The sequence below is a fragment of the Phasianus colchicus genome, unplaced genomic scaffold (assembly GCF_987193195.1).
Source record: "Phasianus colchicus unplaced genomic scaffold, bPhaCol1.hap1.1 HAP1_SCAFFOLD_51, whole genome shotgun sequence".
In the NCBI taxonomy this organism is placed as follows: domain Eukaryota; kingdom Metazoa; phylum Chordata; class Aves; order Galliformes; family Phasianidae; genus Phasianus; species Phasianus colchicus.
This window is the reverse complement of record NW_028325229.1, coordinates 277,070-298,500: the sequence shown is the minus strand read 5'-3', so window position 1 is coordinate 298,500 and position 21,431 is coordinate 277,070. Positions and strand designations below refer to the sequence as shown.

General features: G+C 47.0%; 2 protein-coding genes and 1 pseudogene across 2 annotated transcripts; 2 read left to right on the top strand and 1 right to left on the bottom strand.

Annotated features, from left to right (window-relative positions):
* The first annotated feature begins 41 nt into the window (after positions 1 to 41).
* Positions 42 to 2,610, top strand: LOC149911924 (olfactory receptor 14J1-like; annotated as a pseudogene).
* A 7,418-nt stretch (positions 2,611 to 10,028) lies between these two features.
* LOC149911923 (olfactory receptor 14J1-like) lies at positions 10,029 to 10,988 on the bottom strand. Its single transcript, XM_090133033.1, has one exon. It carries the CDS (start codon positions 10,986 to 10,988, stop codon positions 10,029 to 10,031), a length of 960 nt encoding a protein of 319 aa, XP_089989159.1.
* Positions 10,989 to 19,146: 8,158 nt separating this feature from the next.
* Positions 19,147 to 19,761, top strand: LOC149911922 (olfactory receptor 14J1-like). The gene has a single exon (XM_090133032.1). It carries the CDS (start codon positions 19,147 to 19,149, stop codon positions 19,759 to 19,761), a length of 615 nt encoding a protein of 204 aa, XP_089989158.1.
* The last annotated feature ends 1,670 nt before the right edge of the window (positions 19,762 to 21,431 follow it).

The following is a 21,431-nucleotide window of genomic DNA, read 5'->3' as shown; positions in this document are numbered from 1 at the left end:
TAATTTTTTTTTTTTTTTTTAGTAATAGATTGAATGTGAATTAACAGGATTTAATGTTACTAATGCTGAAATCTATGGAGATAGCTATTTTAATGTATTAGTAGCGCTAAGACAAAACCTGGAAAGGAATCCCAAGCAAAGGATGACCTTATATTATAGAATGATTAACTCTCTTTCATCCCACTATTTGGGAATTTAAAATATGATCATGAAGCACCTGAGACAAAGGCACACGCTAAGAGAGTTAACCTTGATAGTTCATTCTGCAAGCAGATGTTCCATTTGGCCTCTGTATCACGCATTGGCCATGCGGATGCAGTGTACAAATGGAAAATACTCTTTGGACCCTGAGAAGAACAAAAGAAAGAGAGAATCTGTGGTGGGTGAGAGAGGAAAAGTGCGCCTTGAAGCAGGGGACGCCCTGCTGGCACTGCCTATCGCATTCACCACCCTTTTTCTGCAGGTTGTTGTTTCTCAAGGGTCAGTACGTAATAATGCCCCTAGTTCTATCTGGCATGTAAAGTTCCTCAACTATTAATTTTCTATTAGCCCAAAGGCACAATCATGAGCACTCTAAAAGCATCTGTTGTACAAATCTTAGTGATTTTTCAAAATCAATATATCAGAATATATAAAAGTTGAAGACTTCTTTCAAAGCAGTTAGAGATTAGCACAGAATGGGGCCCTTGGGGATTTATTTCCAGGTTGCAGAAAGTTGGGCTGCAGACCAAACACGTGTTTGTTCTTTTTAGTAGGTTAACAGTATTTCTTGTCATGATGTTATGTTTGCCTTGTTTCCTTTCTCACACTTATAGCATTGTCAATCGAGGCCTTGATTGAGTTATAATGATTGTATTATTAATATAATTAGTGTTATTACTTTATAGCATGGTAGAAGTTTGCTAATAAACAAAAAAAGGGGAAATATGGGAACGTAAGAAAAACTGCACGGAGCAGCAGCTGTGCAGCAAGATAAGTGGCATGAGAACCAAGGACACCTTCAGAAGAAGAAAGAACATCTCACGGCTCTGATTGGCTAAGCAGACAAATGCCACTTCAAGGGTATTAGAGGAATTGTTGGTAGATACAGATTCAGTCAGGCATGCCACGCTGCAAAATCGTGCCGCTATAGACTTTTTACTGCTGGCTCATGGGCACGGATGTGAGGACTTTGATGGAATGTGCTGCATGAACCTCATGGAACACTCGTCATCAATACACCAACAAATAGCTAAGCTACAGACCCTCACCAGCCATTTGCAGGAAGAGGGTTTGGGGTTAGAGGACTGGCTCCGTGGGCTAGGAATTGGTCCCTGGTTTCGAGACATCATCTGATTCATGCTTATGATACTGGGGGTGTTAATTGTGTTACTGTTGGTGGTGCCATGTGTGTTCTCTTGTCTACATCACTTAATACACTGAGCAATTGATAAGGTAGTAGGAGTTAGCCTAGTTGTCCAAAAAGAAAACAAGGGAAGTGTGGAGAGTGTGATTGAGACCTGGCTGGTTGAGAAAGGCCACACAGACAGTATTCGGCTAATGAGACGAGAGTCCTTGAGCAATGTAACAGGATGTGTAGGAAGGCAGGAGAATGTAGAAATAAGAAAGATGTATGGCATGGTCTAATCACAAAAAGTACAAAGAAGGGCTGGGGCAACAAGTAGCTGAAGAGCCTAGCAGGAGCTCGGGCTTTGCAATGTGTATGAGCTTCATTAGCGCCAACATAAATGCACGCAACCTTCTGATTAAAGTTGAGACTTTCTGATCAATTCTGTGGTCGTGTGTTTGTCTCCCGCTGAGCTCCGACAATGGCCAATGCCCTCTGGGGCACCAGGCACATCTCCTACGCAGGATGTGCTGCACAAGTCTTTTTCTTTTTCTTTTTGTTATTAGCAGAATATTTCCTTCTCACCATCATGTCCTATGACTGCTACGTTGCCATCTGCAAGCCCCTGCACTACGGGACCTTGATGGACTGCAGAGCTTGTGCTACCATGGCAGCAGCTGCCTGGGGCACTGGGGCTCTCTTTGCTCTGCTGCACACTGCCAATACATTTTCTCTGCCTCTCTGCCAAGGCAATGCTGTGGATCAGTTCTTCTGTGAAATCCCCCAGATACTCAAGCTCGCCTGCTCAGAATCCTACCTCCGGGAAGTTGGACTTATCATGGCTGCTGTCCTTGTCTTATTTGGGTGTTTTTTATTCATAGTGCTGTCCTACATGCAGATCTTCAGGGCCGTGCTGAGGATGCCTTCTGAGCAGGGATAGCACAAAGCCTTCTCCACATGCCTCCCTCACATGGCCGTGGTCTCCCTGTTTCTCAGCACTGCTTTTTTTGCCCATCTGAGGCCTGCCTCCCTCTCCTCCCCATCCCTGGACCTGGTGTTTTCATTTCTGTACTCGGTGGTGCCTCCAGCAGTGAACCCCCTCATTTACAGCATGAGGAACCAGGAGCTCAAGGGTGCCATCAGGAAAGTTATCCATTATACATTGTTTCTCCATCAAAACGATGTTCATCATACCCTCAAGACTGCAAAGAAGTTAAGCAAAGTGTGATCGATTTTATGTGATGTTTCCATTTTTTCTTCATATTTCTTTGTCATACTTAAAATAAATTTAATTCCAATTAAATAATATTCATCATCAGTCTTTTTGTTTACTTATTTTTACTTCCATGTGTTGAACCTATTGTACTTAAGGAACCAGGTTCTATGAATAGATAAAGAAATCAACACAGGATCATTTTTTTTGCCTCCCATCCAGTATGGATCATCAGCAGAAGGTCATGAACTAAGACACAAATGCCACAAGGAGCAGCAGTGTCCCTGAGGGATGTTCATCACAGCCTGGAGGGGACTTTCTGCTGCCTTTGAATTGTGCTGCTGCTTCCCTGGAGCCACGGCCATGGGCAGCAGCAGGATGTGGCCTTTTCAGTGCTGCTCTCTTTATGTTCCCAACTGCTATCTTGTGTCCATGCATTTGTGTCAGCTCTCAGTTCTGGTGCAATTGGTGGCAGTGCTGTTGTCTCTATGGTGGCATCCCTTTGGCTGCAGGCAGGCAGGCAGTGTGCAGGAGTGTGCCACAGCTGGCCACCCTGCTGAGACCATCATAACAGAAGGGGCTGCTCAGGGCAGGGTCAGAGGGCTGAACACCCCTTCCAAATCTGTGCCAGGAATACAGCCAAGGAGTTGCCCTCGGGAAAGTCCTCTTGCTTTCCAGGGGTTCTGCATGGTTCAAAGTCCCAGGGTGATCAATGAGGACCAAAGGATGGATGAGAGCTCCCTTCTTGGTTGTACATGGCCCAGCAAATGGTAACGGGTCTTGAACATGTCTCTGTGGGACTGTCCCTACTGCGGTGGGACTAATGGCAGATGCTGTCCTGGACAGGAATCTGAAGCATCCTGGAGATGCCAGGGGATCTCCAGGGACAGTGTAAGAGACTGTGTCAGTGTAAGGCAAAGAATAGTTCCTTATGCAATAACAGACCACTGATTCAAAGGAACAGGGGAGTCTGAGGAGCCCACAGGCAAATGAAGGCTCTGCAGTGGTGCTGCTGAGCCAACTGGGCAGATGGAGAGAGACTCAACAATAGAGATCCCATCCAGTTGGGACTGCCTCCACCCTGAGCAGCACAGGGTCAGCCCGGTGTCCCAGGGCACCACAGCTCCCTCACTCTGCAGAGCAGCTCCACCAGCTCAGGGCCCTGCACAGAGCATGGGGAGGGAAGCAGGAGGGAACAGGGAGCTTCTGCCAGGCCAGCAAGGACACACTGCCCTGGACAAGGATCTGTGGGAGTAGGGCTGGTCCTGGAGAAGCGCTATGGAGAATTGCTGTGAGTTAGAGGATGGATGAGAAGGAACATGCTCTGCTTGCCCTCCTGCTGCAGGTGGCTGCACCAGAGAGGACTCGCAGCCAGCACCTGGATGGAGCTCTGCCACCCGCCTTGCCCTCCCCCCTCTCCAGTGCTGTCACTGCTGATGCACTCCATGACCTCCCAGTGCTGCCGGCCGGCACATCTTCCAGGGGCCATTCAGGTGCTGCAGTGACAGTGAGCTCACATCACCACTCCAGCCACCTGTCCTCAGCCTGCCTCTCCCTTGCTCCTCTGCCCTGTCCTGTCCCTGCTGGGATGAGTGCTGTAGGGATGTGCTTCCTGTCCCCACGTTGACTCTTCCCAGCTGCCAGCCTGGTGGGCTCCTGGGGGTACTGATAGTAGGCTTGATGGTGTGGAGCAGAGTCCAGAGAGAAAAGGTGATGTGAAGCAGCATTTTTTCAGTGGAGGCCTCCATGTTCATTTGGCAAGTGAGGACTTGTGCTCAGTGTGCTTGTGGCCCGGAGCTTCTACTCCAGCGCTATCTGCATTGGTCATGGCACAGGAACAACGTTTCATAGACCAGCCACCTCCTTTCTTCCTCACGTTATGTCATAAACCAGTGTCCTTCACTCTGACAGTGTTTGTATCAGCTCATGGATTAAATGAATTAGACCTCTTTTAGTTCTTTGAGTCACAATCCAATGCCTTTTGCTCTCCGCCTCTGTAGCAGATAAATTTTACATACCCTTCATCTGAGGACTGACCTGATAGTTCTTTTCACACTGTTCTTTTTCAACTTCCATAGTTTGGTGGGACTTTTCCCAATGTGATGGGTTTCACCGCAGTGACTGTGACCTATACTTGAGTCTTTTAGGCTGAGTTTGACACCAATGACCCACAATGGTTCATGAATGTTTCTGTTTATTGAGAATAAATCAGAGTTTCTTGGCATCCTAGTGGCCATTTCAGTGCTGGGTCACCCCCAGGGCTCCACTAAGTTGTCTGGGGGGCATTGAGTGTGCTGGGTTGGGCTGCAGCTACAGGGACAAAGACAACAGTTGGCAGTTACTGCCCTGAGACCCTCTTCCCAAGTTCCATCTGCAGCTTCTAGAGGGCTCTGGTCTCCTGCAGGTCCTCTCGGAAAGCTGCCTGTCCCAGACAGGACCTCTGGGGCCTCTGGAGATGGCATGGAATGCTTGTGATCACACAGTGGAGCTTTGCTCCTTGTCATTTATCCTTCAATTAATATGCATTTCCTATTAATATTTATTGTTTCCTGTCTACCTATGTAAAGTACTTATTCTTTTGGGAAGTGAACCATGCTGGTGGGATACGGCTGAGGAGTGTGTCTTGTTTTAGTGAAATTGTATCATGCTTTACTGTTGTTTGTTTTAAAGTAGGAAGCAACGCCCTGTGTTTGTGTGCAGACAGTTCTCTAAGGAAAGCAGGTGAAGGAACGGTGTAAAGGAACTGTAATGTCCAGCTGTAGATTTCAGTGGAGGATTCTGCTGTCGGGAAAAGTGATGCAAGTGCCAGGTGGCATACAGCAGACACGTCAGGCCTGGGGAGGTGAGCAGTCAGGTTGTCTGTACAGTGTCAGGCCTCAAGCAATTGCTTTTCCTGTCTATGCAGATCTCCTTCAGAGACAGTCTGAATCAATATCAAATGGTGAATGATTCCCCAAAAGCAACAAGTTGCACTAATTTAAATCAGAAAACATTTATATTGGGTGCCCTTTAAAGTCTTTCTTTCCTATAGTAAAGAGTACTAAAAGTGTGGAGTAAAGTGTGAGTAAATCCCAGAGGAAGGATTGAGTTCACGCGGAGTAGAGTAAGTTCAAACACACAGTAAAGGGTGGGCAAGCCTGGTGCAAAGTGTAAGTAAAACCTGGAGAAAACTGAGTAAACTCGGAGTCAAGTGTGAGAAACACCCAGAGTAAAGTGTGGGTAGGCCTAGAAGAGAGGGTGTACACACCCAAAATAGGGTATCAGTAAAACCCGGAGAATAGCCTGAGTAAAGCCAGAGGAAAGTGTGAGTAAAGTTGAAGAAAAGTTTGAAGAAACCTTGAGTAAAGTATGAGTCAACAACACTCAAAAAAGAAGTGTGAGTAAACCCAGAGTAAAGTGCGAGTAAGCTTGGACTAAAGTGAGAGGTAAGCCCAAGTGAAGTGTGAGAAAACCCGGAGTAAAGTGTAAGTTAAGACAGAGTAAGGTGTGAGTTAAACACAGAGAAAGGAAACCCGGAATAGAGCAAGAGTAATCCCTGAGGAAAGAGTCTGCAAGCCTGGTGCAAAGTGTGAGTAAAACCTAGAGAAAACGGTGAGAAGACCAGGCATAAAGTGTGTGTAAACTCCGAGTAAAGTGTGAGAAACACTTGGAGTAAAGTGTGGGTAGGCCCAGAAAAGAGAGCGTACACACCCGGAGTAGGGTGTCAGTAAAACCCTGAGAAAAGTGTGAGTGAAAGGTGAGAAGGGTCCCATAAGTGGAAGTAAAAAGGCAAGAAGGCTTCAAAGTGAATGAGAATAAGGGGAGTGAAGGGAAATAATTAAAGATAGCTTCTAGAAGCAAGAATGTAGAGCTTGTTAGAAAATAAGGGATGTCAGACACTGGGTCTGGGATAGTGAGGGGGTGTAGAAGGCCATACCAATAAGGTCTGAGAACAGCCCGAGGACATTTCACAGAGAGATGATTAGACGTCCACAGAGCAAGAAGAAACCAGTTTGGGGCGATGCCCTCACTTTGGGTCAGAAGTTTACAGCAAGAAAGGGCAGAAGCCTTTGTGAGGAAGTCAAGAAATCTTCATCCCTTGACCCACTACCCACGCACAAGATGAGAGGGTCTGCATGCTAATGAAGTCACGGGATTGTAATGAATATGTATCCGAGTTCCAGGAAAGCTGTTGATGATGTATTAGTTTGGCCTATATCTGTTCCACAAGTATTCCTGATGTGGTGCAAGCTTGGAGGAATGATACCCCCTGCACCAGGGCTTTTGTGCAATTGCCAATAAAAAATAACTTCTCTATATCCTTACAGGCTATAGGGATTGATTTCCACACGTCAAAACCTTCAGTAAAGTTTGAGTAAAACACACACACAAAAAAAGAAGTGTGAGTAAACCCAGAAAGAAGAGTGAGCAAACTTGGCATAAAGTGTGAGGTAAGCCCAAGTCAAGTGTGAGAAAACCCGGAGTAAAGTGTTAGTAAATGAGGAGTAAAGTGTGAGTACAACTCAGAGTAAGGTGTGAGTCCACCCAGAGTAGAGCAAGTGCAAACCCAGAGTAAAAAGTGTGCAAGCCTTGTGCAAAGTGTGTGTAAAACCGGTAGAAAGCTGTGAGCAAACCAGGAGTAAAGTGTGACCAAACCCGGAGTCCAGTGTGAGAAACACCTAGAGTAAAGTGTGTGTAGGCCCAGAAGAGAGAGTGTACACACCCAGAGTATGGTGTCAGTAAAACCCAGAGAAAAGTGTGAATAAAACCAGAGTTAAGTGCAGACATGCGGAATCAAGCTCTGTAACCCAAGTAAGGTTGCAAAACAGGTACGGTTTATTCAGTGCTGCGCAGACACTGGGTGCAAAGGGGTAGATCCACCTAACTTGCACACCATCCAGAAAAATGGTGCTACAGATATAGGCCAAACAAATGCATAATCAATAGTTTTCCTGGAATTCAGATACATATTCATTACACCCCCGAGAGTTCATTAGCATGCAGACCCTCCCCTCTTGCACGTGCGTTGTGGGTCATGGGATGAAGATTTGTTGTCTTCCTCACAAAAGCTTTTGACTTTTCTTGCTGTAAACTTCTGATCTTTCAGGAGGACATCCCCCCAAACCTGTTTCTTCTTGCCCTGTGGACATCTCATCACCTTCCTGCCAAATGTTCTTGGGTTGTTCTCAAGCCTTATCAGTATGGCCTTCATCCCCTTCACTATCCCAGACCCAGTGTCTGCCATCCCTTATTTCTTTAACAATCTCTACATTCTTGCTTCTATAAGCTATCTCTAACTACCCCTATCCTCAGTCCCTGTGAAGCCCTTTTCTCACCTTCTACTCTTTTACTGTGGGGCCCTTTTCTCACCCTTCAAACAAGGTGAGAGAACAAAACTGAAATACAAACACAGCAAATCACTTTAATTACAGTAAATAGGTAAGGAATATGAAGGATGTGAAATCCTAACTGACTGTGAGCAGATTTCTGTCTTGGAAATGATTTAAATTATGTAAACTATTAGTCAAATGTGTTGTGGGTTAGGCGTTGTTTCAATTAATATATTAAGGTGAAAGGGACGCTGAATTCATCAGCTGTTCCAAAGTTTGCAGGAAAAAGCCTGCATTTGATATGTAGCCATAAACACTCACAGTTTATTGTCACTGGGTTTTAAGCAAGGAAAGAAGAAAGCACCTTTTCCCTCAACCCAGGAATTGTTGAGTTGTGTTTTCTCCCCTGTCCTGTTGAGGAGGGGCACCTGGGAGCCAGGCAAGGTGAGCACAGCGCAGCTGGGTGCTGAGTTCCAGGGTGATTTTGGGGTCCCAGCCCCGCAGCATGAGGCTCCATATGCCTTCCCCTCTGCAGAATAGCCCTCCCCCACCGCCCCACAGGGAGCTCAGTGCAGGCACTGTGTGGGGCAGCATGCGTGCAGTGGTACAGAGATGTGCCCCCAGCATAGCCCCTGTCAGCATGCACTGACCTTCTGCTCCAGCAGCCTCCCCCACAGGCTGTTCCCTGCCCAGCTCCAACATATCCTATACAGCTCACAGCCATCCCTGTTCTGAGCTCCGTTGAGCTCTGGGCTGGGAGAGGGTGCGGCCAGGCTGCCCACTCCCCAGTGAAGGCACTGAACCCAGGGAGAATGTGGAATGGTCCCATTTCAGCCCTCAGCCCTCAGCAGATTACAGTGAAAAGTGCTGCTGGAAATCACTGGCATGAGGTCTGGATCTGCTGCTAGCTTCCTTGGGCAGTGTCTCCTTTCTGTTCACACAACAGGAAGCTTTGCTGGATCTGTGCCCTGAGGCACCCTGCTTCATGGCCCCACAGGCATGGGGTGGTCTCCAGGGCTCCAGGATCACCTCTGCCAGCTCCCTCCTCTTGTGGGCTCTCAGAGGCTGACGTCCTTGCATGGACTGAGCAGAGGGATTACCCTTTGAATGGTCACAACCAGACTCTGATGTTCCATCTGTCCCCCAGCACACTCATCTTGTACCACGGTTGACTTTGGGGTAATGGCCAGCTTGAGGGTTGGGAGACTGTCACAAGGACTTCTGCCTGGGACAGAGACTGAGCAACAGCAGCAAGGTCATGGGGTCCTGGTCGTACTTGATTCTTCAGGGAGATTTTATGAGCACATCAACTCCCATCAGACTCCATCCCTCCTCTGATCTGATCTGATGATGACACTGTGCTGGCCATGCTGATCAGAGTGGGCAGCAGACCCAGGTCGACAGGGATGAGTGCTGATAAATCCTCTCCCTGAGAGTCTGCGGGTGTGCAAAATGCTTGGAATGACAATGGAACATTTCCAAAGGCACTGTGTGTGCACAGGTATGCCTGAGGAATCTTCCTTCAGCCTCCTGTCCTGGGTCTGCTGCATCCCCACTGCCTCCACAGTGCCTGCTGGCATCTTATTTGCCTACAGATACAGAAAGATAACACAGAGGCTGTGGTAGAGTCAGCACTGACCCAGAGTTCATATGGGCTCCAGGAGAAAGAGAGCACGGTGATGCCTCAGTACAAGTGGAAGGAAGCCAAACACTTGTATAGGACCATGATAACCACTACTGATACTCACACACACACACACGAACAGCAGAGAAAAACGTATCTATTAATATAAATAAATATTATAAACATTAAAAATCATAATGTAGGCCTGTTACTGGACAGACTTAGAATTATTTGTAGAGACAGATGAGAAGTTTATCCCTGGTGGATGTGGGAATACAAGATAGACTATTTAGAGCAGAAGTGGTGGAGCAAGACAAGCAGCATGAGAAAGCAAGGCTGAGAACACAGGATATATCTAGAAGAAAAGTAAAAGGAATGGTGCACAGCTCTGATTGGGTTACTGCCTGTCTGCACGGAAAAGGAATGTTTGTGGAATACATTGTCAACATGAAAAGGCAAATGGGAAAGTTGTAAAGGCTGATAGGAAAGGTAAAAAAGGAAACTTGTGAGTGTATATAAGTGATGTGAGAACCTGTAAAAAACAATTTGTATCATTCACATTAGAGTCTGAGCCTGTTTGCCATAGATGGAATTTGTCCATGACATCATTTTCCTCACTGCATCCTTGAGCTCCTGGTTCCTCATGCTGTAGATGTGGGGGTTCAGTGTTGGAGGCACCACTGAGTATAGAAATGACACCACCAGGTTCAGTGAAAGGGACAACAGAGAGGGTGACTTCAGGTAGGCAAAAAAATCAGTGCTGAGAAAGAGGGAGACCACGGCCAGGTGAGGGAGGCACGTGGAGAAGGCTTTGTGCCGTCCCTGCTCAGAGGGCATCCTCAGCAAAGCCCTGAAGATCTGCACATAGGACACAACAATGCATATAAAACAACCAAAAAAGGCAAGAACACTAAGGACAGTAAGTCCAATTTCCCTGAGGTAGTCTGATTCTGAGCAGGAGAGCTTGAGGATCTGGGGGATTTCACAGAAGAACTGATCCACTACACTGCCTTGGCAGAGAGGCAGTGAAAATGAATTGGCAGTGTGCAGCAGAGCAAAAAGAACCCCAGTGCCCCAGGCAGCTGCTGCCATGGTGGCACAAGCTCTGCTGTCCATCAAGGTCCCGTAGTGCAGGGGCTTGCAGATGGCAACGTAGCGGTCATAGGACATGATGGTGAGAATGCAATACCCTGCTGAAAACAAAAACAAAAAGAAAAAGACCTGAGCAGCACATCCAGCATAGGAGATGTGCCTGGTGCCCCAGAGGGCATTGGCCATGGCTTTGGGGAGAGTGGTGGAGATGCAGCCCAGGTCGAGGAGGGCGAGGTTGAGGAGGAAGAAGTCCATGGGGGTGTGCAGGCGGTGGTGGCAGGCTACGGCTGTGCTGATGAGGCCGTTGCCCAGGAGGGCAGCCAGGTAGATGCCCAGCAAGAGCCAGAAGTGCAGGAGCTGCAGCTGCCGCGTGTCTGCCAACGTCAGCAGGAGGAACTCGCTGATGGAGCTGCTGTTGGGCATCTGCTGCCTCTTGCCACAAGAACCTGTCCAAGGAGTACAAAAGTTAAAGACAGAGATTTCAGTGTGGAAAATTTTCAGTTAACCCCAGTTATGTGAGCCACATTTCTTGACGTTGAGTTTGTCTTGAGGGCTTCTGCACTTTTTCTCTCCAGGAAGCAGTCTTGTCCCCATAGGGACAGGGAAATGTGGTCGTGTAGGGAAAGGTTTTCTTTCCAAAATGTATCACATGAAGTAAATTCTAATAGAGAAGTGCTTGTCAGCATCTGTGGACTCAAAGCCAGAAATATGTGGGTTACAAATGGAAGTTGCAGTGATAGTTTTTTCTGCACTCCATCCTCTCACTCAGTGTGTCCATGGAGGGTTTGCTGAATTGAGAAATTCGGAGCACTTCTGCTGTACTCAGTATGAATGCCTATGAGACCTGAGAGGCAAAAGGATTCATGTCTGCTTAGTGTGGAGAAAGGGCAGCTGGTTGGGCTTGTTTCTAATTGTTCTGAGCTTGTCAGTTTTGAAGAGGGAGATGGATTACACTCCCAGAACACTGTGAAAAGAAGGCAGACCCAGCTGAGAGCAGAGGAATCCACTGCCCATCACGGAATATTCATCATTTCTCAACATACTTCAGCAGTGCCTCATCAGCACATGTATTGCAAAGGAAACCTAACATTCATTCCCTGCTGCAGCAGGGAAGACCTCATCTGGAACAGCTCTTATTCTATGATAAAGAAACATAGAGTGTATGCAGCCTGATCTGCACTGGGATGTGCCAGATTTGGTGATCCCTCTTGGAAAAGTGTTTGCATTACCTATGGTGAGAGACTTACTGTGTCAATGGCTGAAAGCAATGCTCCTGCAGTGAGGTCGCAGCCTGCTCACACCCCACACATCCTGTAATCCCTCTCTCCTTTCTCTTCTATCTTCATGTCACCTCAGAACATGCTGCTAGTACTGATGCAGAGTACACGGGAGCTGCTCTTAGTCAGAGCTGTGTCTCTGCAGCACTGCCCACTTGTAGGAGCTCCCTGTGTCCCAGGAGCCCAGACCAGCTCAGCAGCAGAGGATGTGATTTCTATCCTCCCGATGATCTCTCCTGAGATGTCCCTGGGTCTCTGTGGCCAACAGCTCCTAAAAGACAGCAGTGTCATGATTGTACTCTGAAATCTGCTGCATTAACCACCAAATGCCCACTGGACAAGGACCAATTCCAGACATACGGTTAGCCCTTCAGTGAGTGTTGCTGTATCAAAAAGTGCACACAGGCAAGGACAGGGAGGGGTGGACTTGCCCTGGGCAGGGCAGTGATCCAGCTGAGGTAGTGCTGGCATCTCATCCCTAGATGGAAACTCTATGGTGGAAATGGGTTTGGGATTTCTCTGGTTCAGTTCAGATGTGCACAAGGAGTTGCCTGCATGTGAGCTCCTGCTCTGAGTCCTTGGTCCTCCAGTGGAGAGTCAGTTGCTCACACACAGACCCTGGGTGATGACCAAGGTGCCTGCGATGCTCCTGGATGTGTGCTAGTGCTTGTGAAGTGTGTGGGAAATCCCTGAGATAGACACCTCCTTCCTGAGCATCAGCTGAGGGCCAGAGAGGGGTTAGAGCTATTCTTGGCCATCCTAAATGACAACAGACCACTGCGTTTAGGGCACTGGAGTATGTCTTTTTTACTCATCTCCGTGGAGCAGGCAGAGTTATTCAGCTGACTAAATGGATGAGCTCACAAAAGAAGAGGCAGATCTTCCTCTGTTCTCCATCTGTTGCCTATTCTGGAGCTCAAGGCACTACAGAGCTGACGCACATCTTTGTTCTTCGTCTGAAGAAGCCTCAGTTTTCTATGTGCTCTCATGTGAATGACATCAGAAGCAGCCTAGTGTCATGCCAGTTCCCTGGGCTGTCCAGCACACTCACATGCAGCTGCAAATGCAGCACAGGGCCTTCAGGAAAGACATGTCCAGGAGTATCCATGCTGCTTGGATAACTTAGCTACCCTTAATGGGTCCAATGATTATGTGCCACCTTCATAGATACCATGGATGCACTGAATCCAATAATGCCTCCTGAATAGGATGTTTTCTTATGTGATTTTACACTGATGAGAACACCAGTATGTGCTGGGCTACATAGCTTTGTACACTTGCAGGCCTGAGCTCTTGTTTGGATCACAGGAACACAACTGGACTGTAGCATGAGTCTTCATGATAGATGGGAGAGGAGACAAAAAAGAGCAACTGCCCTCTGTGGGTGTGCCCTGAGCTCTTCCTTGGGATGGCAGAGCAGCCAGGTGAGAGTGAATGGCAATGGCAAATAGAGGAGACCAACAGTGTCTGTTCCTGGCTTCCTGATCATGAGGAGGAAGTGGAAGGTGCCCAATGCAGACAGATAGGAGCCTGATGTTTCAGGCCCTTGTCCCCTTTGGGGGCCTTTTCCACTGCAGTATCTGCTGCAGGGACAGCACAGCAGGGCATACAAGATCCAGGATATCCCTGGAGAGCACAGCTGACAGTTTGTTCACCAAGCCTTAGAGAAACCAAAGAGGAGAGGTGCTCTGCTGCATCTCATACTCACTGGCAAGGAAGGGCTGGTGGAGAATTTGAAGGTCCAAGTGAACCTGGTCTGCAGTGGCCATGGGATGGTGGAGCTGTGGAGTCTGAAGGGAGGGCAAAAGTCAAGTTCACACCTTGGGTTTCAGGAGAGCACACCTTGGCTTCTTCAAGTGTCTGTGGTGCCCAGTACAGAAAGAATGCAGATATAGGAATTGGAAACAAGAAGTGGTCAGCTGGGAGCAATGCAGAGTGTTTGTCCTAGTGTACCTGCTGAGATTAGTTTAGAAAGTCTAAAGCTCACACAGAGTTGAACCTGCCCAGGCATATCAAAGACAGAAGGGCTTTTAGAAATATATACACAACAAAAGGAAATCTAGGGTGAATGTGAGCTCACAGTGAAATGGGGCATGCTACCTGGCATGAAGGGCGTGAAGCCTCCTGTGCTGCATGTGACCTTCTAAAACAAGGTCTGAGAACGTGAGAAGATCTCAGTACCACAGTGTGACTCAATTAGTGGAAACACTGAGAGCTGCCATGGACAATTCTCAGCAGGGAAATTCTGGGGAGTGCCAGGCTCTGTTCAAAGCAGAGATGGATTTTCTCTTATTTTTGAAGCTGTAAGTCTGAAAGATGTTCCTGTCAATAAAACTGAAGCAATTGAACTAAATTGAATTGAATTGAATTGAATTGGATGGATTGAAGACCAAGATGGAAATCAGTGAAAATGAGTTAACACACCTCTCAAGTTCTGAAATACTCATGAGATCTGTTTTTTTTTTTAAGTTGAAAATTCAAGAGTTCTAGGGGATTTTGTGTCCTTTCTATTTTATTCAAAAAAGAACAACATTTTGCAGAACTGTGTTAGCAGGAAACACATGCCTTCAGATACGGGGACACAGACTGTGTTTCATTGTTCATCATGAAGGAATTCTGTTTGTTGGAAAAAAGAGAAATCTTTCATTGCCCATGTGCAGCTGGTTCTCTGAGGAATTGGTGCCAGTGCCAATGCCCTGTGACCAATGCCCAGCGTCCACCGCTGCTCTACCCTGCTGTGTATTTGATGTCCCTCATCCTCCAGCTGTCTCCAGCTCTCCTAAATCAATGACCATGATTCAGGACAAGTTTTCAGCAGGCCATCTGGACACATGCTCTTCCCACTGCTCTACAATCTTTTCCTTCCCTTGCTCTTTGTTCACTCAGATACCTCCCAACTATCTGGCTGATCTGTGAACTTCAGGGAGATTATTGGAACTTGCAACATTTCTGCAAAGTCTGATGGACTCCTTGATCAACTCCTTAACTGTGATTCTATCTATGCCTTCCTATCTCTGCCTAACATATTTCTTGCACAAATATTCCCAAGACAAACCTCATTAGGTGTGGCTTGGACAAGGCATGCAGTTGATTACATTGCTCTACAGTTCGTTCAATTGCATCATGTTTACAATTATTGGGAAAAAAAAAAAAAAAAAGAGAGAGAGAAATCTTTCATTACCCATGTGCAGCTGGTTCTCTGAGGAAAGCCAGTGGGAGATGGTGCAAACAAGGTTTAGCACTGAGCAGGTGACTGCAGAGGAGAAAAGTGATGTGAGGAAAACTGATGCAAGTCCCATGGGGCCAATGGGAGTAGAAATGGGGTGGGGTAGCTGCAGAGGACATTTGTCCACACAGTGACGAGGCAAAGGTCGTTAGGGGACATCCTGGATCAATATCATTTACAAAGTGCTGCTTCATCTTCTTGTTTAAACCCAACTATAAATAAATAAATAAATAGTCTTCATAAATACCCATCATTCTCTTCAAATTTTAACTCTCTCCCGATACCTGTCCAGTTTGCTGCACAAGTTCTGAACACCTGAAGAAGATGACAGGAAGGCACAAGGCACAGGAAGGCTCTTCAGGTTGTAATGGGTCCCAGGGAGCATTTGCTGCTGAGTCCATCAACCTCCAGTGCACAGAGAAGATTGCATGAAGTGCTCAAGAAGACAAAGTCTGAAGGAACAGTGAAGTTTCCTGGAGTATTAATGGGCCCCACTGAGGACCATTCACAAGCCAGCTTCCCCAGGGACTTGTTAGAGCAGATAATTGGAAGCCATGATTGCAGGCAGACCAAGGCACTGGGATGGCGGCTGTGATGCTGAGCAAAGCCTCCTTTGTCTTCTGAAGCAGAAAGGCCAAGGCCTGATCCCCAGAGCCTTGGCAGGGAGATCGTGTCCCTCCTGCTGGCTCAGGGCCCTTCCTGGGGCAGTGGGATGGAGGTTTGTCTGATGTCACATGGAAGACTGTGGGACAGCAGCTGCCACTCTGCATGGGGTGCAGGGATACCGTGAGGCCCAAATCCCATATGAGCAGTGTGTCTCATGCCAGGATGTGGGATGTGGGAATGGCCCAGTCTGAACAAGCAGTCAATCCCAATGAAACTTTGAACTTCAGATCACTCAGTTCTAGTGCCCTCCTTTAGATAGTATCCCATAGTTGTATGTCCTTTATGTTCTTTATGTTCTGACCCATTCTCCAGCGGCTTATCCATCAAATTATGTTTCTGTGTAGCCCTGTGCAGAACATTTTGCCCAGAAGGATACTGTGAGAAATAGTCAAACTATTCTCTCTATACTCTATTGAAATCTTAAAGGATAACCTCAACTGGTTTCTCTTGGTCAACTCAGTGGGTGATGCTGTCATAAAGGGACATTAAGTTAAACAGGACCTTCCCCTCATGAGCTTGTGTTGGGTGTGACCAACGAGAGAATTATCCTTCAGGTGTTTTTAAGTAACTCTTAGCACCATTTTCTCCATAAATTTACCAGGCACTGAAGTGAGAATGACAGTTCTGTAATTACTGATGTCCTCTTACTTCCTCATGTTTAAAATAAGGACAATGTTTGCCATCTTTCTCTGTATGGGATCTGACATTACCCTAAACTACTTCTGATGCCATCCACATGAGAGCTCAGAGCAAACTAATAAGGAGTCATGAGTGAAATAATGTAGATGTTTCATAGCTTTGTAATGCCTTCAACTCCAGACTATGCCACAGATGGAGCAGAGAGGAAGGTCTGTCTGTTCTTTTGTGAGCATCCATTTGGTCAGCAAAATAACACAACATGCTCCATGGGGACAGGTGCAAAAGGCACAGTGGGTGCCCCAAGCACAGGGCTGTGGTGGCATTTAGGATGGCCAAGAATACCTCCCTTCTGGCCCTCAGCTGATGCTCAGGAAGGAGCTGTCTGTCTCACAGATTTTCCACCACAGTTTACAAGCACGAGCACACAGCTAGGATCACTCCAGGCACCTTGGTCATCCCTGAGTGTCTATGTGTGAGCAGTGCAGTCCCTGTTAAATAAAGAGCAAGGATTCAGATGAGGGGCTCACACACAGACACCTCACTGTGTACATCTGAACTCAGCTAAGAGGACTCCCTGCTCTCACGGTTCTGTGAGGAACTGATCCCATTTCAGCCTCAGGTTTTCCATCAGCGGATGAGATGAATAACTCTAGGGTTAGGATGAGAGGGTCTGATATTAACAGGACATATGGAAATGGCTTTAAAATAAAAAGGGGTGACTAAGGTTTGATATTGGAAAGGCATTTTTTACACACAGGCACTGGAAAATGTTGCCAAGAGTAGTTGTGGAGGCCCATACCTGCAGGCATTCAAGGTCAGGTTGGTTGGGATCCTGGGCAGCCTGTTCTGGTAGATGGCAACCCTTTCCATGGCTGGGGGGCTAGAACTAGGTGATTTTTCAAGTCTCCTCCACACTATGCCGTTCTATGATTCTGTAATGTTATGACTTAGAGCTTTTTAGCGGCTGTTTCCAGATTTGGCATTTGCTTCTCTCATGGTCAAACATCTTTTTCTAGGAACAACCATGCTTGTGGAATCCAGTGGACATGTGGTAATTAACTGAGCTGACTGTGTAGGACGTTCTGCAGTGATGACCCTGCTGTCCCTGAGGAGATGTCATCTCTGGAGACCAATGGAGGTCTCCATGGAGAGAAGGAAATCCCATCCTGTGCTGCTGAGCTGGGCCAGGCTCCTGGGACACAGGGATCTCATACAAGTGGGCAGCACTGCAGAGGAACAACTCCTCTGCACAGCACAGCCAAGCAAGGTTAGGGGCATGATCTGCAGGTAACAGAGAGAGGAGAGAAGAAAGAGAGCTTACACGCTGTGTGGCACATTAGCAGACTGTGTGCTCACGGAAGAAGCATTTCTCACAGCCCTTGACAAGGTAAGTCTCTGGCTGCAGCAAATGAAGAGGCTTTTCCTGCAGGGATCACTAAATTTGGGACATCCCAGTGCAGCTCAGGCTGCATAAACTGTTTCTTTATTATGGATAAAGAACTGCTCCAGCTGAGGGTTTCCATGCTGCAGGATCAGAGCACAGCCCAGGGGCTGCAGCCGGGTGCCCAGGGCTGTCCTGCAGAGCAGGTCCCTGCTGTGCCTCAGGGGCTGTGTGCCAGGGCAGGGACTCTGCTGCCTGCCAGGCTCAGCACTGAGCACTGAGCACTCAGCATTCAACCTGCCAAGGGAGCTGCCCAGGGCGCTGCGGGGTGATGTGTGGGGGAAGGAGCCCCCCAGAAGGGCAGGGCTGGGCAGGGGCCTTCTGCTGCCACAGCTGCTGCCTGGGGCAACGGGATCACGGCTTCTTTGCATCCCAGAGAGTTTCCAAGGGCACTTTGCAAGAGGAGAGACAAGACAGGGATTTTCCCATACCTGTCCTTAGGGAAAGATAATGAGTTGGACACAGAATTCTGAAAGGAGTTGTGAAATATGAACACATCTCTGAGAATCTTAAACTATCTGTTTCTCAGTCTGCAGTTATATGAACAACCTCCCCATGTGCTTTCAGCCTCTTTTCTCCCAAAGGACAGCACCAGCTGAAATTATCGTAATTCTCTGCAGACATGTATAAAGCACTTATCCTGAAAACAGGCAGCTTTCTCTAACAGAAAGTGAAGTGCATAGAGTTTGGGATGGGCACTCTGAGTGCAGAAGGGGTAAAGACATGAGACATGGAAATCGCTTGTAAGAGTAAAATATCCTGGATATGATTAGGGAATGAGAGGAAAGTAAGAGCTCTTTCAGCTTCTACTTCTTAAGGTGCAGTAAAGCTCATTAAAATAAACTCATGCTATGGAGATAAATGAACATTTTCCATACACATAGAAAAACTTCTATATAATGGTGGGAAGAGTTTCTGTGTGAATGGTCTTGACTTGTCATTATTTTCTGCACTGTGAACAGGACTCCAGGCCCAGGAACTGCAGATGCCCAACAGCAGCTCCATCAGCGAGTTCCTCCTGCTGGCGTTGGCAGACACGCGGCAGCTGCAGCTCCTGCACTTCTGGCTCTTGCTGGGCATCTACCTGGCTGCCCTCCTGGGCAATGGCCTCATCAGCACAGGCGTAGCCTGCCACCACTGCCTGCACACCCCCATGGACTTCTTCCTCCTCAACCTCGCCCTCCTCGACCTGGGCTGCATCTCCACCACTCTCCCCAAAGCCATGGCCAATGCCCTCTGGGACATCAGGCACATTTCCTATGCTGGATGCGCTGCTCAGGTCTTTTTTTCTTTCTCTTCTTCATCTCAGCAGAATATTGCATTCTCACCATCATGTCGTATGACCGCTACGTTGCCATCTGCAAGCCCCTGCACTATGGGACCTTGATGGACAGCAGAGCTTGTGCCACCATGGCAGCAGCTGCCTGGGGCACTGGGGTCCTTAATTCCCTGCTGCACACTGCCAATACATTTTCACTGCCTCTTTGCCAAGGCAGTGCAGTGGATCAGTTCTTCTGTGAAATCCCCCAGTTTCTCAAGCTCTCCTGCTCACAGTCCTACCTCAAAGAAATTTGTCTTCTTGTGATCAGTGCCTCTTTAGCATCTGGGTGCTTTGTATTCATTGTTTTGTCCTATGTGCAGATCTTCAGGGCCGTGCTGAGGATGCCCTCTGAGCAGGGACGGCACAAAGCCTTCTCCAAGTGCCTCCCTCACCTGGCCGTGGTCTCCCTGTTTCTCAGCACTGCTTTTTTTGCCCATCTGAGGCCTGCCTCCCTCTCCTCCCCATCCCTGGACCTGGTAGTGTCATTTCTGTACTCGGTGGTGCCTCCAGCAGTGAACCCCCTCGTCTACAGCATGAAGAACCAGGAGCTCAGGGATGCAGTGAGGAAAATGATGTCACGGTCACATTTCAGTGGGGATAAATTTATCCTCTGTCATAACAAATGATTCCCAGTCTGTCCCCTAACACACCTATGTTATTTTTTTTTAATGTTTAAAATATTTAATTATATTAATAGATACATTTTTCTTTGCTGTTCATATATATGCGTAATTATCATTAGTGGTTATTGTGTTCCTAAACATGTGTTTGGATTCCAATCACTTCTCTGAGGCATCATCCTGCTTTCTTTCTCCTGGAGCCCACAGGAACTCGGGGTCAGTGCTGACTCTCTCACAGCCTCTGTGTTCCATCTCTGTATCTGCAGGCAAATGAGAGGCCAGCAGGTTCAGTGGTCATGATATGGGCTGGATTAGCAAAAGGATCAATGTATTAGTATAAGGATCAATATATTACATTAGCAGAACGAATCAGTGTGTACTCATCTTAAATGTTACCAGTTTAGCTTTGCTTCGTGTGTGAACAGCCCTGTTTTTATCACTTCTGTTTCACAGAAGCACTGCAATCACATTTGTTTGCCTCCGCCAGGTGCAAGGACTTGTTCTTGAGTTTGGTATGAACTGTTGGCAGTTATAGTGCACCAAGACAGAAAGCTGCTGATTGTGCAAAACAAGCAATGGAAATTTGCCAAACTGGGGGAAAGGAGCTAAAAGGTGAGCCAGGGTGCACCATGATGAAGAGGAAGATGAACTAAAGGGGAGGAAGTAGGTGCTGTGAGAAGGAGGACGTGCGGTATCAGGGGCTGTGCTGGGGGCACATCTATGTACCACTGCACGCATGCTGCCACACAGTGCCTGCACTGAGCTGCCACGGGCTGCCTGTGGGGTGATGGGGCCGGGCTGTCCTGCAGAGGGGAAGGCACACGGAGCCTCCTGCTGCAGGGCTGGGACCCCAAAATCAGCCTGGAACTCAGCGCCCAGCTGTGCTGTGCTCACCTTGCCTGGCTCCCAGGTGCCTCCTATGCTGCTCTGTCACTGCCCCTCCCCTACAGGATGGGAGAGAAAACAGAATTCAACAATTCCTGGTTTGAGGGAAAAGGTGCTTTATTCTTTCCTTGCTTAAAACCCATGAGAACAAATTGTGTGTATTAATGGCTACATATCAAATGCAATGTTTTCTGCACACTTTGGAACAGCTATTGCATTTAGCGTCCTTTCCACCTTAATATATTATTTGAAACCATACGTAACCCACAACACATGACTAATTGTTTATATAATTTAAATGATTTCCAACACAGAAATCTGCTCACAGTCAGTTAGGATTTCACATCCCTCTTGTTCCTTTACCTACTTACTCTAATTAAAATGATATGCCACTTTTGTATTTCTCTGTCCTCTCACATCCTGAGCTTTCTTTTTCTTTTCTTTTCTTTTCTTTTCTTTTCTTTTCTTTTCTTTTCTTTTCTTTTCTTTTCTTTTCTTTTCTTTTCTTTTCTTTTCTTTTCTTTTCTTTTCTTTTCTTTTCTTTTCTTTTCTTTTCTTTTCTTTTCTTTTCTTTTCTTTTCTTTTCTTTTCTTTTCTTTTCTTTTCTTTTCTTTTTTTCTTTTCTCTTCTCTTTCTTTCTTTCTTTCTTTCTTTCTTTCTTTCTTTCTTTCTTTCTTTCTTTCTTTCTTTCTTTCTTTCTTTCTTTCTTTCTTTCTTTCTTTCTTTCTTTCTTTCTTTCTTTCTTTCTTTCTTTCTTTCTTTCTTTCTTTCTTTTCCCCTAATATTTACCA

Coding starts and splice junctions, on each gene's coding strand:
- LOC149911922 (XM_090133032.1), top strand. CDS start 19,147: ATGTCGTATGACCGCTACGTTGCCATCTGCAAGCCCCTGCACTATGGG.
- LOC149911923 (XM_090133033.1), bottom strand. CDS start 10,988: ATGCCCAACAGCAGCTCCATCAGCGAGTTCCTCCTGCTGACGTTGGCA.